This window comes from Salvelinus sp. IW2-2015, linkage group LG6.2 (assembly GCF_002910315.2).
Source record: "Salvelinus sp. IW2-2015 linkage group LG6.2, ASM291031v2, whole genome shotgun sequence".
NCBI classification, from domain to species: Eukaryota; Metazoa; Chordata; class Actinopteri; order Salmoniformes; family Salmonidae; genus Salvelinus; species Salvelinus sp. IW2-2015.
Window position 1 is genome coordinate 1,110,051 of NC_036846.1, and position 14,654 is coordinate 1,124,704.

General features: G+C 44.0%; 3 protein-coding genes across 6 annotated transcripts; all 3 read right to left on the reverse strand.

The window, feature by feature from the left end:
* Nucleotides 1-769: 769 nt before the first annotated feature.
* On the reverse strand, nucleotides 770-5,568 carry LOC111965628 (pre-mRNA-processing factor 19). The gene is made up of 16 exons (XM_023989784.2): nucleotides 5,378-5,568; nucleotides 5,005-5,154; nucleotides 4,750-4,826; nucleotides 4,497-4,638; nucleotides 4,311-4,384; nucleotides 4,125-4,190; nucleotides 3,939-3,980; nucleotides 3,730-3,804; nucleotides 3,523-3,598; nucleotides 3,300-3,409; nucleotides 2,896-3,051; nucleotides 2,653-2,722; nucleotides 2,381-2,554; nucleotides 2,207-2,289; nucleotides 1,965-2,070; nucleotides 770-1,784 (listed from the first exon to the last, which is right to left on the reverse strand). The coding sequence occupies exons 1-16, from the start codon at nucleotides 5,394-5,396 to the stop codon at nucleotides 1,687-1,689; spliced, it is 1,518 nt and encodes a 505-aa protein (XP_023845552.1). The 5' UTR covers nucleotides 5,397-5,568; the 3' UTR covers nucleotides 770-1,686.
* Nucleotides 5,569-6,967: 1,399 nt separating this feature from the next.
* Nucleotides 6,968-9,937, reverse strand: LOC139022490 (uncharacterized). The gene is made up of 5 exons (XM_023989786.2): nucleotides 9,345-9,937; nucleotides 9,060-9,232; nucleotides 8,574-8,669; nucleotides 8,374-8,496; nucleotides 6,968-8,276 (listed from the first exon to the last, which is right to left on the reverse strand). The coding sequence occupies exons 1-5, from the start codon at nucleotides 9,403-9,405 to the stop codon at nucleotides 8,067-8,069; spliced, it is 663 nt and encodes a 220-aa protein (XP_023845554.2). The 5' UTR covers nucleotides 9,406-9,937; the 3' UTR covers nucleotides 6,968-8,066.
* LOC111965629 (uncharacterized) lies at nucleotides 9,837-13,949 on the reverse strand. 4 transcript variants are annotated; one of them, XM_070444179.1, is made up of 6 exons: nucleotides 13,466-13,949; nucleotides 11,599-11,653; nucleotides 11,448-11,459; nucleotides 11,169-11,302; nucleotides 10,710-10,845; nucleotides 9,837-10,251 (listed from the first exon to the last, which is right to left on the reverse strand). In XM_070444179.1, exons 2-6 carry the CDS (start codon nucleotides 11,648-11,650, stop codon nucleotides 9,935-9,937), a joined length of 651 nt encoding a protein of 216 aa, XP_070300280.1. In that variant the 5' UTR covers nucleotides 11,651-11,653; nucleotides 13,466-13,949; the 3' UTR covers nucleotides 9,837-9,934. The 4 variants fall into 4 exon arrangements, with proteins under 4 accessions (XP_070300280.1, XP_023845555.2, XP_070300279.1 ...); XM_023989787.2 differs by having other exon boundaries at nucleotides 11,599-11,674; XM_070444178.1 differs by lacking the exon at nucleotides 13,466-13,949 and having other exon boundaries at nucleotides 11,169-11,459; nucleotides 11,599-12,334.
* Nucleotides 13,950-14,654: the final 705 nt, after the last annotated feature.

The following is a 14,654-nucleotide window of genomic DNA, read 5'->3' on the forward strand; positions in this document are numbered from 1 at the left end:
AAGTATGGTGATGGCAGCATCATGCTGTGGGGATGTTTTTCCTGTGACCTTAACCTCACTCTCCTAACCTGCTATGTTAATAATCATTTGGTGGGTGCTTATATTTGTCCTATTTCGCATGTATTATATGCATGTGTGAATTGGAAATGTGTTTTTTGCATAACCCAACTCCCCGAGACACCTTCGGAGAGAGTGGGATCACGGCCAGTCAGCCATTATCAACAGTAACCCAGTAGCAATTAGGGTTAAGGGCCTTGCTCAAGGGCACATCGACAGATTCACCKTGTCAGCTCGGGGAGTCRAACAGACAGATTTTTCACCTTGGGGATTTGAACTAACAACCTTTTGGTTACTGGCCTAAAGCTCTAACCGCAAAGCTAACTCACCTAACCTCCTACATTAGTAACCAGCCACGTTAATGATCCTAACCTGCTATACTAACAAACCATCATTATCACCACACCTGCCATTGCCCACCGATCAACCAAAGGCTCATTATAGATTAGTAGATTAGTATAACAGAGAAAATATTCACTTTTTTTTTTATCCGGGYCATGKCACCTTTTTCATTGTTTTATTTTTTATATATAAAACATTGTCAATTTCAACCAGCTAGATGACCAATCCACCCCTGTCATAGTGACAACATGTACAAAGCAGAGCACAGTCTATTGGGATCAAAGTCATACTGGTGCCTCAGACAGGCTGAAAGGACAACTTGAGGCATACACAATACATTCCATTGATCAAGCAAATAGCTGGCCGTCACTACAAAAATAACTTGCTTTATTGAAGTGTAAAAAGGGTGGAAGGGAAAGGAGACCTTTGAATAAACACAGCAATATAGAGAATTGGCTTACACAAAAACAGTTAAAAACAGTTACAACAAATGATATTTCAACAGCTGAGAGCTGTTGGTTTAACCACTGAAAGGAGAAGAACAGACGTCTGGGGAGGGGATTTAAGAAGAATACATGAAGGGAAAAGTAAATACCGTAGCACCYGTTCCTCCACCCACCCTGGGATCCTAAATAACYACAGGTCCATTTTCAAAATGCTAAATTCATAATCTGCTGGTAACTGACTAAAAAGCTCCTGCCTAGGCCAGAGGCGAGTTAAAACAGGGCTTGCTGCCAGAGTAACAATTTCAGTTGAACTATTTGAATGAACATTCCAATATGTTACGGTGAAACATCAAACAGCATTTTTTAAGGATTACTGTGGCTTTTTAGCAACAATATTCAAACTGAAAACGACTTACCTACTCCTACTAAATATAGTAGAAAGTCTACATGGCCACTTGATTGTTTTTAGCAGCAGTTTAGACCAGAAACAGACACTTACGTTCGCCGTACACTATATTCTCAGACGGTTAGCTAACGGTCGCGGCTAACACAAAACAAATGGAATATGTTTGCTAACGCTAGCCAACATTCGCAAACTATTTCCCTTATTGAACGCACCTCGGATAGGGATTCTGATCTCAGCAATACAAGAACATCAAATAAATCATAAGGATTCAACCGTCTACCCCCTGGCCATCGGTCTATATTTCACAAAACGGATAGCTGTGTAGCAGAGTCAAAATAATCACACTGGTCTAGATTCGAGATTAGGCCTAACCAGAACCCTCCAATCTTATCCTCGCTCTCTTTCCTCTCACTTTATCCATCCGCCTGTACTAATCTACAGGCTGTRGAACTTGAGGCTTCTGTCCATTCCAGCGGAGGAAAGGAATTGAGCATTGTCTCCGAACGCCACCCCTGTCACCAGGCCAGAATGGTCTGGGGAAAAGAGGAAGAAAAACATGTATATTTTAAAACATTTAAGGTGACTCGGTGTAAGATGACGCATGCAATAGGACACTGAGTTTTTCCTAACCATGTGTATGTATGATTTGTACAGTGAGCACACAAGGTCTGATGAAAGTTGAGTTAAATATTCTGTTCAGTTGTTTTTCTCACCGCTGAAGTTGAGGACCTCCGACCACTGCTTGCAGATGTACACCCTGATGTCAGATCCACCCACAGCCAAGTAYGTACCACTCTGATCAAACACCAGAGACTTAACCTGAGAGAGAGTAAATAAAATTCCAGTGAAAAACTCTGCAAGAAATAACCATGTTATTTGCAGTACATGAGCTAAATTAGTGAGAAGTTGACCCATATCTGTAGCTAACAGACTCCGCACAGTCTCTCATTCTCACCTCATAGCTGTTGTCCAGGGCGATGGTCTTGAAGTTCTTCAGTTTCCTCAGATCCCACAGCTTCACAGAGCTGTCCTGGGCACCTGGAGCACAGAGAGAGAGAGACTGGGTCAGGGAATCCATGAGAAATCCAACATTATTTACACTGTTTTGTGAGGTTGGAGAGCGACTGACCTGTAGCCAGGTAGTATCCGTTCTCAGAGAAGGCGATGGAGGTGACAGGGCCAGAGTGGCCGGGGAAGTTGGCCACGTTTGTGCGCTCCTTCAGATCCCAGATCTTGATCTGGGAGTCGGCGGTTCCCGTCCCGAAGATCAGACCGTCAGGGTGGAACTGAGCACAAGTCAGAGCTGAGGAGGAGGAGGTGGGCAGAGATATGAGACACAGACAAAAATAGTAACCCATCTTTTGTGTCCATACGCATAGACCTGACCACAAACCCACTTACCAACACCAGCAGCCTCATCTGTGACTTTGGTAAGGACTTGGCCAGTTTGGATATCCGAGAAGGCCCAGTACTGAGAAAGATAGAGAGGAATGCAGTGTTAACATACATCCACCAACACAGAGGTGCCATTACATTTACTTTTGACAAAATTGCAGCTGGTGCCATTATATTCAACAGACCAGTGGACTCAGGAGTTGTAACAACATGCTGAACTCAGGTGTTCTACCAGTACAATGGACTTACCTGGTCTTCGGAAGAGCTGAGAAGGTAGTCCCCGGTTGCGTGAAGTGACAGCCCGGTTACGCTCGCCTCGTGAGCTCGCACCACCTGGATACAGTTGCCCCCAGTAACAGACCACACCCGGATGGTGCTGTCTGGAGAGGCAGAGAACACCACAGACTGGAGAGGAAAGAAAGATGGAAAATACAAATAAAAGAAAAAAACTAAAGTGAGGAAGGAAATAAGGGAGATTTACACACTACAACACATTTTAAACCGGGGTATATAGATACCACAAATCAACATATCTTTTAACTCTATTTTAATTTCCCTGTATACATGATGTTGAAAAGTAGCATATAAAGCATAATTGAGTTAATTTCCATAAAACGTTAGGAGCTAGACAGGTGTATAGACAGGTCTGTTACCTGGGAGGGGTGGTAGATGACAGAGGTGACCTTCTTGGTGTGACCCTTGAGGGTGGCAATGATCTGCTCCTCCTTCTTATCAAATACCACCACATTCTTATCAGCCCCACCTGGCAACACAAGATAGTCATCAATGGCATTTGATTGATAGTTCTATTTAGATATGCAAGAAAAAGAGATGGAGAGAAAATAAAAAGCTGTTAGAAAAAGCAGGGGTACTTACCAGTGAGTACTTTGTTGGTGTCTGAAGGACAGAGGTCCATACACAGGATTCCTGGGACACTGGCACTGTGAAGTCCCTGAGACATTCAAAAGAACATGGTCACTATATGGACAGACAGACAGCTAAGGGCAACCTCAGATAGTAGTGCTAAGCAGCACAGTCAGCCCAGTTACAGGTTATTACAGTCCTACAGATAGTAGTACTCACAGCGTGGGAAGCCACTTGGCGGTATTTGCTCAGATCCTCAGCCCTGACCAGCTCCTCTGGCACGGTCTTTCCTCTCTGGTTAGGGAGAGAAAGGGAGGAGTGAGCAAACACAAGGGACAAAATAAGTGTATTAAAAGATTGAGTGTTTTATCATCCATCTCTGCAAGCCTACAACGCATGACAGACATTTTCTTGAATGAAAATCTTACCTTCTTTCTTTCTGTGGTAAGGACAGTAGCCTTATCTTGAAGCTGAAAACAGAACAGTAGAGAAGCAGGAAAGAGACTAATGAGAATTCAACGAATCACAAATCCTATCCCATATTGAGAGGGTCTCAGAGTAATGAGAACACTAATCACAGGGGGTAAAAAGATGAAGAGGAAATTAGCTCTTACCTTCTGGATGATCTCTGGAGTCATTCCCACCTGCACACTAACCTCCATTGGTTCCCCACCAGCACCCTGAGAAAGGGAGTCAAAACAACAGAGAGAACAATACTTAGAAAAGAGAAAACATCTATCCTCAATCTCTGATGGACAGGAATCCTGTTTGATGGATGGGAATCAGCGCTAATCACTCACCCCAGCGGCTGGCTGAGAGGCAGGCATATTCTGAGGGGCCACCAATCCGGCTTGGGGTTTGAGTGTGGCCAGGGCTGTTGAATGGGAGAATGGGCAAAGAGTAAGCATTTTGCCTTCACAGGTCAGTGAATGAGAGAAGGTGAGGAAGTGACTTCAGACTATAGAGATCCCTTGGCCCTCTCTTACCCTCTCTGGCTGCAGTGACCTCCTTGGTAAGACGAGCAATGACTCTGCAGGCTGCGTCATGCTGGTAGAGGGCGTGAGAGAGCTCCTGGCGAGTCGTCTGCAGCTGCTGCCTCAGAGTGAAACTGTGCAACATGACCGCATCCTTGAAAGAGACAGAATACATTAAGGGAAAGATTTAATAATACAGAGGAAGAGTATTCTGTTGTAACACTGTCCACAGGTAGACTACAAACCAGTCTGCCTAGAAACTCACCCACTCATCTTGCAGAGCCTTGAGTATGGCAGGGATACTGGTAGAAGAGGGAGCCTTTGGTCGGATAGGATGAGACACTGGGCAACAGAAGGCGGCACAACATTGATTCAAATCCATTTCGAAAACATCTCTTCGAATACATTGGAACCTACTTAGGATTTCCTTCTAAGCCAAAACTAAAATCAGTACATAAATACATATTTGATGTAATCGATTCGACCGATTACGTTAACTGTCTCTCCCCGCCCTGCTTACCTTTTATATCGATAAGTTGCTCTTCCGACAGTGGTTGGCTATTCATTGGATCCACTCCATTCTCTGCGATATACTTCTCGATCAGTCGGCGCTCGAACACCTGGTTAGACACCGGGGACACGCAAGGGTGCTCCGGGACCTCATTGGAAACTGAGTGGGGGAACATAAGAGGATACATACAATTGTTAGCTATTGTTTCATGGCTAGATAATATAACTAGTAAGCCACCATGAATACCATGTTGCAGAAAAGTGACAGACTAGAAATACAATGCATCAGTTACTAGCTCGCAAATTAGCCACACTAACGTTAGCTAGCAGGGTGCTAGGTAAGCGATCTAGCTCATTCAACTTCAGAAGCATGTTCAACTTACTTGCGCAAACCAAAGACATATTTCAAGTGCACGTCCCTCTGTAGCTAAACACGATTTTTTTGTGTTACGCTTGATGGCAAACTATCTTGAAAGTCTTGCAACTATTTAGGCAACTATTGTGCCTACTTTATTTTTGTTTTGTTCCAAGTTCGCACGCTGGCGTTTCATTGCCGCGTCGAAAACAGTGCACGCTGGGATAGCATCAGTCCTCCAAAGCGAGCTCTTCTTCGTTCCCCCACTGTCATGACTACGACAACTTTCATAACTAGATTTAATTCCTTTTATTTTCTCGAGCTTCATTCATTACTTGACTAACAAACCAATGATACGTTAATACACAAAACATTGGGAAAGGTATATGACTTCAAACATATTATAATCCATTCTATAAAACCTCAATGACAATGTGAATACCTTGTGAAATAATGTAACAGTAATTTAATCATGTACACCATTTTATGGCATTCGCAAACAACGTATATGTTATGTAAAGATATGTAATCTAATAAAAGTTTATTTTTATTATTTTGTGTTAATTTACATGTTTAATAGTAGGTAACACATGCAGTTAGATATGCTTTTAAATTGAGAGGCAATTCCCATATTCTATTACAAAATCTGACAATTCCTCATCTCTTCTTTAACGTTGACATCTCTTCTTCATCCTAACATAACTTCCATATATTTACACATATATACAGTCATCTATAGCTTACAGTACAGGTTTAAATGTGTGGTCCTGAGGGTTCCTTGGTAGGTAGCAAAAAGTATTTTTGATTTTTGGAAACATTACCTATCCAGTTGTACAAAGGAGTGATATGCCAAAATGGAGGATATTGCTCATCTCATTCTTAAAAGGAATGATAATGACATGTGTTACGTTCCCCAGTTTCTGTGTTGTAGTTTGTATTTGAGTGTGTGTGTTTCAGGAGATGGCTTCCTGAAATTCTCCCCAGGCAGCTGATTGGTCGGCCCCAATTGATGATTGGAGAGCTGACCCCGCCCCCTCGTCAAGACGCAGCAGTCTCCAATTAACAATGCCTTCTGAAGCTATAAAAGCCAGTGTTCTGTTGTTCAGAAGAGTGAGATGATAGGCTGGCTGAGATCATTGGCTGGCTGAGATCATTGGCTGGCTGAGATCATTGGCTGGCTGAGATCATTGGCTGGCTGAGATCATTGGCTGGCTGANGAGATCATTGGCTGGCTGAGATCATTGGCTGGCTGAGATCATTGGCTGGCTGAGATCATTGGCTGGCTGAGATCATTGGCTGGCTGAGATCATTGCTGGCTGAGAGATTGAATGTTATATATATCATTGCTGAGAGAGGAGGTTGATGGCTGAGGGTTATAGCATGTTGGTCGTTGGTATGTACTGTGTTAGTTGTTGCTGGGAGCAGTTGGTATGTTCCGTGTGAGATTGTTGCTCAGCTAGAGCTTATTTGATGTCCTTTGTTTATTAGTTTGAGTAATTGTTTGAGATTGTTTCATTTGTTCCCAGGGGGGAAGGGGAAGGCACCTAGGGAGTRCTTAGGCAAGAGGTGTGAACGCTGTGTGTAACACATCCGGTGTCAGGATAAATAAAAAGCAAGGTCTGCTAACTTTCTTTAATTATGTTAAATTACCGCAAACAATGAATGGCAAATGCAATTTTTGTATATACGGGTTCGCTGTATCACCGCGCAGGGTAAAACAGGGAACTGGCAGGAAGTACGTAAACAGCTGTTCTTATACCGTGATGACGTAGTTCCAACGCGCCTGTTGGCCTATCACAGTAGAGGCTGAGCGCGGACTCTTGCTCCGCCTTTGGGGGCACCCGAACTTGTCCAAGCCCCTTGGCGCTTTTCTTTGTCCACATCTGGTTGCTGGGTAGAGTAGCTCCGTCTTGTGTCTCCCCTTGATTCTTCACYCAAACAATTCCTAATATGGTACTGAACAGTCTCTCAACCTCCCTGGTTGGCCTAGAGTGATGCACCCCTCCCCTCTCCAGACTGACCACAGCTTTTATGGCCTGTGTTGGTCAGTCCTTACACACCTACACACACACACCCATCTGTATTGTTTGTGTGTGTGTGTGTGTGTGTGTAACAAAACAATATTCATCTTCAAACAATATGCTAACAGGCTATAGTGCATAAACATAAATCCTAACAGAGGCCCGCGGGCATACATATACCTGTAGTATATTCACTGTCTAGGCACACTAGGTAAGACCTGGGCGGACCACCCCCTGTATTTTAGTTAGTGCACCAGGTGGTGCTAAGTTAGGTAAGTAGTGGGTAGGCAGGTTAGATAGGAGAGAGGGGGGCTTTGACATTYACTTTCTTTGCTTTGGTTCCGTCCAGCCCCTTTTCCCCATATTACCGTGTAAAGGAATAAAATCCTAGTAAACGGTCAATTCTGCCTTTTTGTCATCCTTTCTCWTGCCTACAGTCCATAACTCWTTCACTTCACAGGGAGTTGAGTTGTAGCAGGGTGTTGCGTTCCCTCTTCCTAGAGGCGTGCGTAACAACATGATCATAAAGAAATTATATGAAGTAATATGCAATACCCAAACAGATCCAAATAGGGTTCTGAAAGTGAAGGCACTATAATTACAATATCACCCGTGAACAGTTTAATCATATCGCCCTCCACTATTTTCTCTCCTCTCGCTCTTTCTTTACCTCCATTCACGCCTCTTCTCTGTGCTCTATAAGAAGTTGAGTTTTTCAGAAGTGTAGACGCTGCAAGTCTCCAAGGTATCTGTGTCCAGTGGAAGTGTGGAGAAGTAGTTTTTTGCTTTGCTCTCCTTGTCTCCCTCTTTCTTGATCTGGAACTGAAAGCAGTCTTCAGATGAGTGGAGGCAGTCTGAGGTGCCAGCGATGGAAAAGGAGATCTCCCTCTCTCCGTCAGCAGTCTCCTGAGAAGAGAGAGGGAGTCAATGATAAAAATAAAGCGCAGAATATAACTTAATTGTCCATTGTGAGACAGAAAATAGAAACAGTGTGTGTATTTACCTCTTCACTAGGAGTGTGAGTAGTGGCAGTATCAACTCTAAGTCTAGCTGTCTCCTGTTGTCTCGCTGTCCTCACTGGCTCAGGGGAGGGCTGTGGTGCACTGTCCATGACAGGAATGTAACCCTGAGAAAGACACATAATGTAGAAATCTATAATAATGGTGAAAAGAGCCTACATTTACAACTTCACAGCCTACCTACCGAATGTGTAGGTCTGGGGCTCCATATTTTTGGTGTTACAATCTGCTTTGAATGACTGTGAATGCCAGAGGGCTGGAGGCTGGKTGGACTGTAGTCCTGCAGATGACAAACAAAACAAGTATGTAAATATAAATATCGCGTAGACAGAGAGGGGAACGCACAGCGAAACAAACAAACAATCCACAGAAAAGCATGAAACTGTATGTGACCATTGACCCAATTTAAATGTGTAAGGAACTGATGCAGGAGGAGATTCAAACTGGCGCAAAGGACTGGTTCTACTTTTACTGTGACATGCTGACAGAATTCTATAATATCACACAGTTGAAATGGATGGACAACATAGTACCACAACAGGCTCATTGCATTGCGCACACACAAACCCTCCAATAACCACTCATAACCCCACCATATTTCTTCTACCTACCAAGCTCACAAACATCTCTCAATCTGCAGCTGTCAAGCTCATTCAGAACATCCCCTCACCTGGACATTGAGGTTAGATGCCGGTGTATGGTGACCTCTTAGGCCGTGGATTATCATTGTGAGGCTGCAGTTAGGGTAGCGCTTCATAAATAGGATGAAACCAGCCAAAGTCACAAACATGCCAGAAGGAACGCTGATGGACTTGAGAACTGCTCTCCATCTAGCAGTCTTATCTGGAGAGAGAAAAAGGAAGGGAGAACGAGTGAGTGAGCGGGGAGATCAAGAAAGATATCTCTGCATCATGTAAAGGGGAAAGCTCCTGTTCACTCACACACTGTCACTCACCGACCACATGGAGAATGGTGGACGACACCAGGTTGCCGCCCTGATCTCGGATCTCATACATCCCATCATGCTTTGCACTCAGCCTGGTGATGACCACCTCRTTGACAGTCCCGTTTCTCCCCAGAGAGAGGAGGCCCCAGTACCGGGGGTCCTGGTCCACAATCTGGCCATCTCTGATCAGCTGTACGGGGCGAGAGTACCGGGACTCAAGGGGCACGTTGGAGGGGTTGGAGAGGTGCAGGGACGGGGTAAAAATGAGGTGGACATGAGGGACAGGGAGAAAAAGGGGAAGGTTTAGAGACTCCTTGAAGAAGCGGGTGACATTGAAGTTGTGCCCTGCACCCACACAGGGGATAATGAGAGAGAGAATTGGAAAGAGTTTAAAGGAAAAGAAAAAGGAGAAATTAAGGAGGGGACATGAGGACGATGAGGGGCATCAGGATGAAAGAAAGAATCAGATACAATTAAGAGTCAGTTTGGATTATGAGTCAGTTTGGACTGTTTGTCAGATCTAATATTGCAATCTCTTCTCTCCTAGCCTCCGATCCCATCTCCCTCTCTCCATCACCCTTTTCATTTCGCTCTCCCCTTCATCCAGATCTTTGATCTTTCTCGTGCTCACCATTGACAATCAATTTGCTGCGGGAGATTACTTTCCCATTCTCGTCTCGGAGGGTGTAGTTTCCCTGGTCTGCCTGGGTCACCCTCTCTGCCACCCAGACCCTCCCACTTGACCCTAGCCTCCCCCGGCCCACCTCGCTGGTCTCAGGGTCCATCCGGTTCCACAGTAATACCGTCTGGGAGTCAGAGGGGGAGCCCCGGGGAGAGAACTCCAACACGGAGCCATATTTAGGGATGTTGTGCTGAAAGGTTTCCCCATAGCCCAAACGGAAGGTTTTTATACATTCTGAGAAAGGGTGAAAGAAAGCGAAACAGAGAGAGATTATCTTGAGAGTTATACAATGTTTCAAAGTTCATACAAYCAATTTCAACAGATACAATTAATCATTATACAATATCATAGAGAAAAAGAGAGATAGAATAGAGAGCAAGAAATAGATAAAAAAAATAGACAAAGAAATGGAGAGAGGTATTCCCTGAGCCAGAGTTTTTTATATATTTKTTATTTTATTTAACTAGGCAAGTCAGTTAAGATCAAATAATTATTTACAATGACGGCCTACCTCGGCCAAACCCTAACCACGCTGGGCCAATTGTGCGCCGCCCTATGGGACTCCCAATCAACGCTGGTTGTGATACAGCCTGGAATCAAACCAGGGTCTGTAGTGACACCTCTAGCACTGAGATGCAGTGCCTTCGACCATTGCGCCACTCGGGAGCCCCTGAGCCCCTGAGCCCCAGTACCTGAGACAGTGAGGCGAACGGTCTCATAGGTGAATCCAGAGGACAGTTTGATAGAGTAGAGCCCCTGGTCACGGTGTGCGATGTCATTCAGCAGCAATGTCCTATCTTTCGTCCACTCAAACCGCGGGTCCTTCAACTACAAACACACAATAGTGTTTAGCATAGAAGAACACACACACACACTGTAAACACACATTATGTTCTTCTATCCTCGTGGGGATCTAAAATTAATTTCTATTCAAAATCGTATTTTCCCTGAACCTAACCCCCAACCCCTTACACTAATTCTAACCATAACCCTGAACTTAACACCTAAGCTTAAAATAGCCTTTTTCCTCATGGGGATGTAGGAAATGTCCACACAAGGGAGAATGTTTTACKATCCTTGTGGGGACATTTGGGAATTTGAGGTCCCCACAAGGATAGAAGAACCAACCCACACACACACACACAACCTACATTGTTGTTCTCCAGAAGCACTCTTCTTGGTCCTGGAGGGTAGCTGGGGGTAAAGGTCACGATTCTTGACCCTGAGTAGACCGGCAGGCGGAACTCTCGACCAGAACACACTATCTGTAAGTCTTCATTCCAACCTGAAAAAGAGAGGGACAAATTGAGTGAGTTATGGGAGGAGGGAGGAGGACATGGCCAGACACTATCAAAAGAAAATACAGAATTTTTCACATCCATGTGTGACTTTTTGTGAGACAACAACAACGACGACGACATTGGACCCACCCAAAGAGAAAGCTAGGGGGAGAGAGAGAGAGATTGGAGTCAAATCAAATTCTTCCAACATATTACTACTGTAAAGTAATCATAGGTTAAACAACCATCTACAACTGGATGCAAATGCTATGATACTAAAACGGCAAAAAGTCCAACTCACCCAAAGAGACAGGAATGCTGAGAAGGGCACTCACTAGGATATAGAGGTGCATGTTCTGAGGACAGACACAAGACAGCTGTAGAAAGACACCCACTGGGTCAGGGGGGTTGGCAGCAGGCTATAGATCAGGTATCATCAACTAGATTCAGCCGCAGCCAGATTTTTTCTTGAGCGGATGGTCTGGGGCCCGGAACATAATGACATATCATTTGTAGACTGCAAATAGACCGCAAGAAGCCCAAACATATATAACATTTGACTAACAATCATTTCAAACCCTGCTTACGTTTGTATATGATCACGTGTCTCTATTATGCACGGAAATACTTGGGAACAGATTTCCCARMTTAAAATGACTTGAAGCTGATTTCCTGGTGTTTAAAAAAAAAATTGCCCAGTAAACTTGGCGGGCCAAATAAAATCACCYGCGAGCCAAATTCGGCCTGCGGGCCGCCAGTTGGGGAACCCTGCTATAGATAGTTCTAATTAAATCTCACTTGTATCCTTCAAAATAAAGCCAGCTTTATTATCTATAGAAGCTTGGTTAGACATATTTTTATGTGTTAGACACCATAAATGTTATTAAAGAAAGTGGACAGGCAACATTCGTTTTAATACAAAACACCATAGGCTAGCAAATACGGTATWAAAAAATGTATCTCTAGTGAATGATGACCATTGAATCATTGTCCAGGAGTTTCACCTAACAACAATAAGCAGTTTCGACTGTGAAAGATGAGTGAAAATCACCACTACACGGACAGAACAGTAGCCTAGCCTACAGTCAGTTAAAAACACCACTGTACATAATTGTCACAGTGGCGGTTCTGGGGGAGGCAGGGGGGGCCAGTGCCCCTGTGACAACAATWTTGGACCCCCTTGTGGCCCCCCTAAATGTGGAGTATRAAATAATTTTTACATAACAAAGTTTTGCTATCGTTCTTTTTTTACATCCGTTATTAGACAGTGGCAACGATGATGRTTATGAAYATGGTCTTTTGCCTGCAATGCAGTGAAGAAAATGTTATGACAACAATAACGTCTAATGTAACTGGCCCCTCTAACAGTACAACTGGCCCCAGCTTGGCCACCCCAGTTGAAATGGTCTAGAACCGCCACTGAATTGTCATTCAGCCCTACTCCCCACAATTRCCGAGCCAGTAAACACCGTTCACCATCAATCAACTTCACAAGAGGGTGCTAATASTCTCGATTTAGAACGTTGCACGGCTCCAAATTCCACACTACCTGTGATACCAACATTTTCAATTAATATTGTATTAGGCTATTATCAACAGCACACAACAACATATTTTACATTTAGCTATTCTATGGAATCAACATGGAGAAAAGTATGTATTATATGCCTACATTTTGCCGCAGCATACCACCCTGCATACCACTGCTGGCTGCTTCTGAAGCTAAGCAGGGTTGGTCCTGGTCAGTCCCTGGATGGGAGACCAGGTGCTGCTGGAAGTGGTGTTGGAGGGCCAGTAGGAGGCACTCTTTCCTCTGGTCTAAACAAAGATCCCAATGCCCCAGGGCAGTGATTGGGGACACTGCTCTGTGTAGGGTGCCGTCTTTCGGATGGGACGTTAAACGGGTGTCCTGACTCTCTGAGGTCATTAAAGATCCCATGGCATTTATCGTAAGAGTAGGGGTGTTACCCCGGTGTCCTGGCTAAATTCCCAATCTGGCCCTCAACCATCACGGTCACCAATAATCCCCAGTTTACAAATGGCTCATTCATCCCCCTCCTCTCCCCTGTAACTATTCCCCAGGTCGTTGCTGCAAATGAAGACGTGTTCTCAGTCAACTACCTGGTAAAATAACGGTAAAATAAAATAAAATAAAAATTTGCACTCACCTATGCACGACAGCAAAACACAATAGCCTACTATTATTTTATATTATTAACTGTATTGCAAGCCCATAGAGTGGATGATCATAGCAGCGTTAAGATCATTAACTGCTTCTTCGTCTGCTATGCGCATTAGCAAGGTTGCGTCCTTGCTGCTACTTGTTGTAAGTGGAAGCGTTCCATGTCGCATAAAAAAAATAACTGATCACACAACGCCCGGACTGTTACAAATCGCAATCTTCTAAAAAACGCAACGCCACTATACAAATACGACCCGAAACAATGCCAAAGTGATTGGCAGATTATTTGATCTATAAATCACCCCACTTGCAGATATTGGGTTTATGATATTATATACAGTGGCATGCAGGACTGCACCAACTGGATGTCTCTTCTAGGCTACAGTCTACGGAGAGTTATCTCAAAAAATCATGTTTCTCCTGGTATTGCTGAGTGCTTCATTTATCGAATGGGTGAGTATAGTGCTTCTGTAGGACACTTTGTACCCTCTCTCTTTCTCTCTCTCTCACACACCACACACACACACACACACACACACACACCACACACACACACACACACCACACACACACACACACACACACACACACACACACACACACCACACACACACACACACACACACACACACACACACAGAGAGAGACGCCTATCCTGCTTGGCCTCTGTCTTTACATACAGTACCTTCTGCCTCTTATCATCTGTCTTTGAAACCCTCAGGAGTAGTAAAAGTTATTATTCTACTACTTCTACGAGTTGGTAAACAAACTGAAAGGGTACATACTGCCACCTGCAGTTATGGAATGTTTGCTCACAAGTATAATTCATTGGGTGATCCTTCCTGATGCCCTGGATGGAATTATGTGATCCTTCCTTAACCCATAGGAAGTCCCACCCAGTTGACTACTTCAAAATAGTGAAATTCCTCAATGACGCTGACCATGTTAAAACAAACTTTTGGGCACTAGAATTGTCTATTGTTCTCTATGACTGCTAACTAACCACAGCTCCTTCTATCTGTGATTTTATACTGAACAAAAATATAAATGCAACATGTAAAGTGTTGGTCCCATTTTTCATGAGCTGAAATAAAAGATCCCAGAAATGTTCCATATGCACAAAAAGCTTATTTTGCTCAAATTGTGTGCACACATGTGTTTACTGTTAGTGAGCA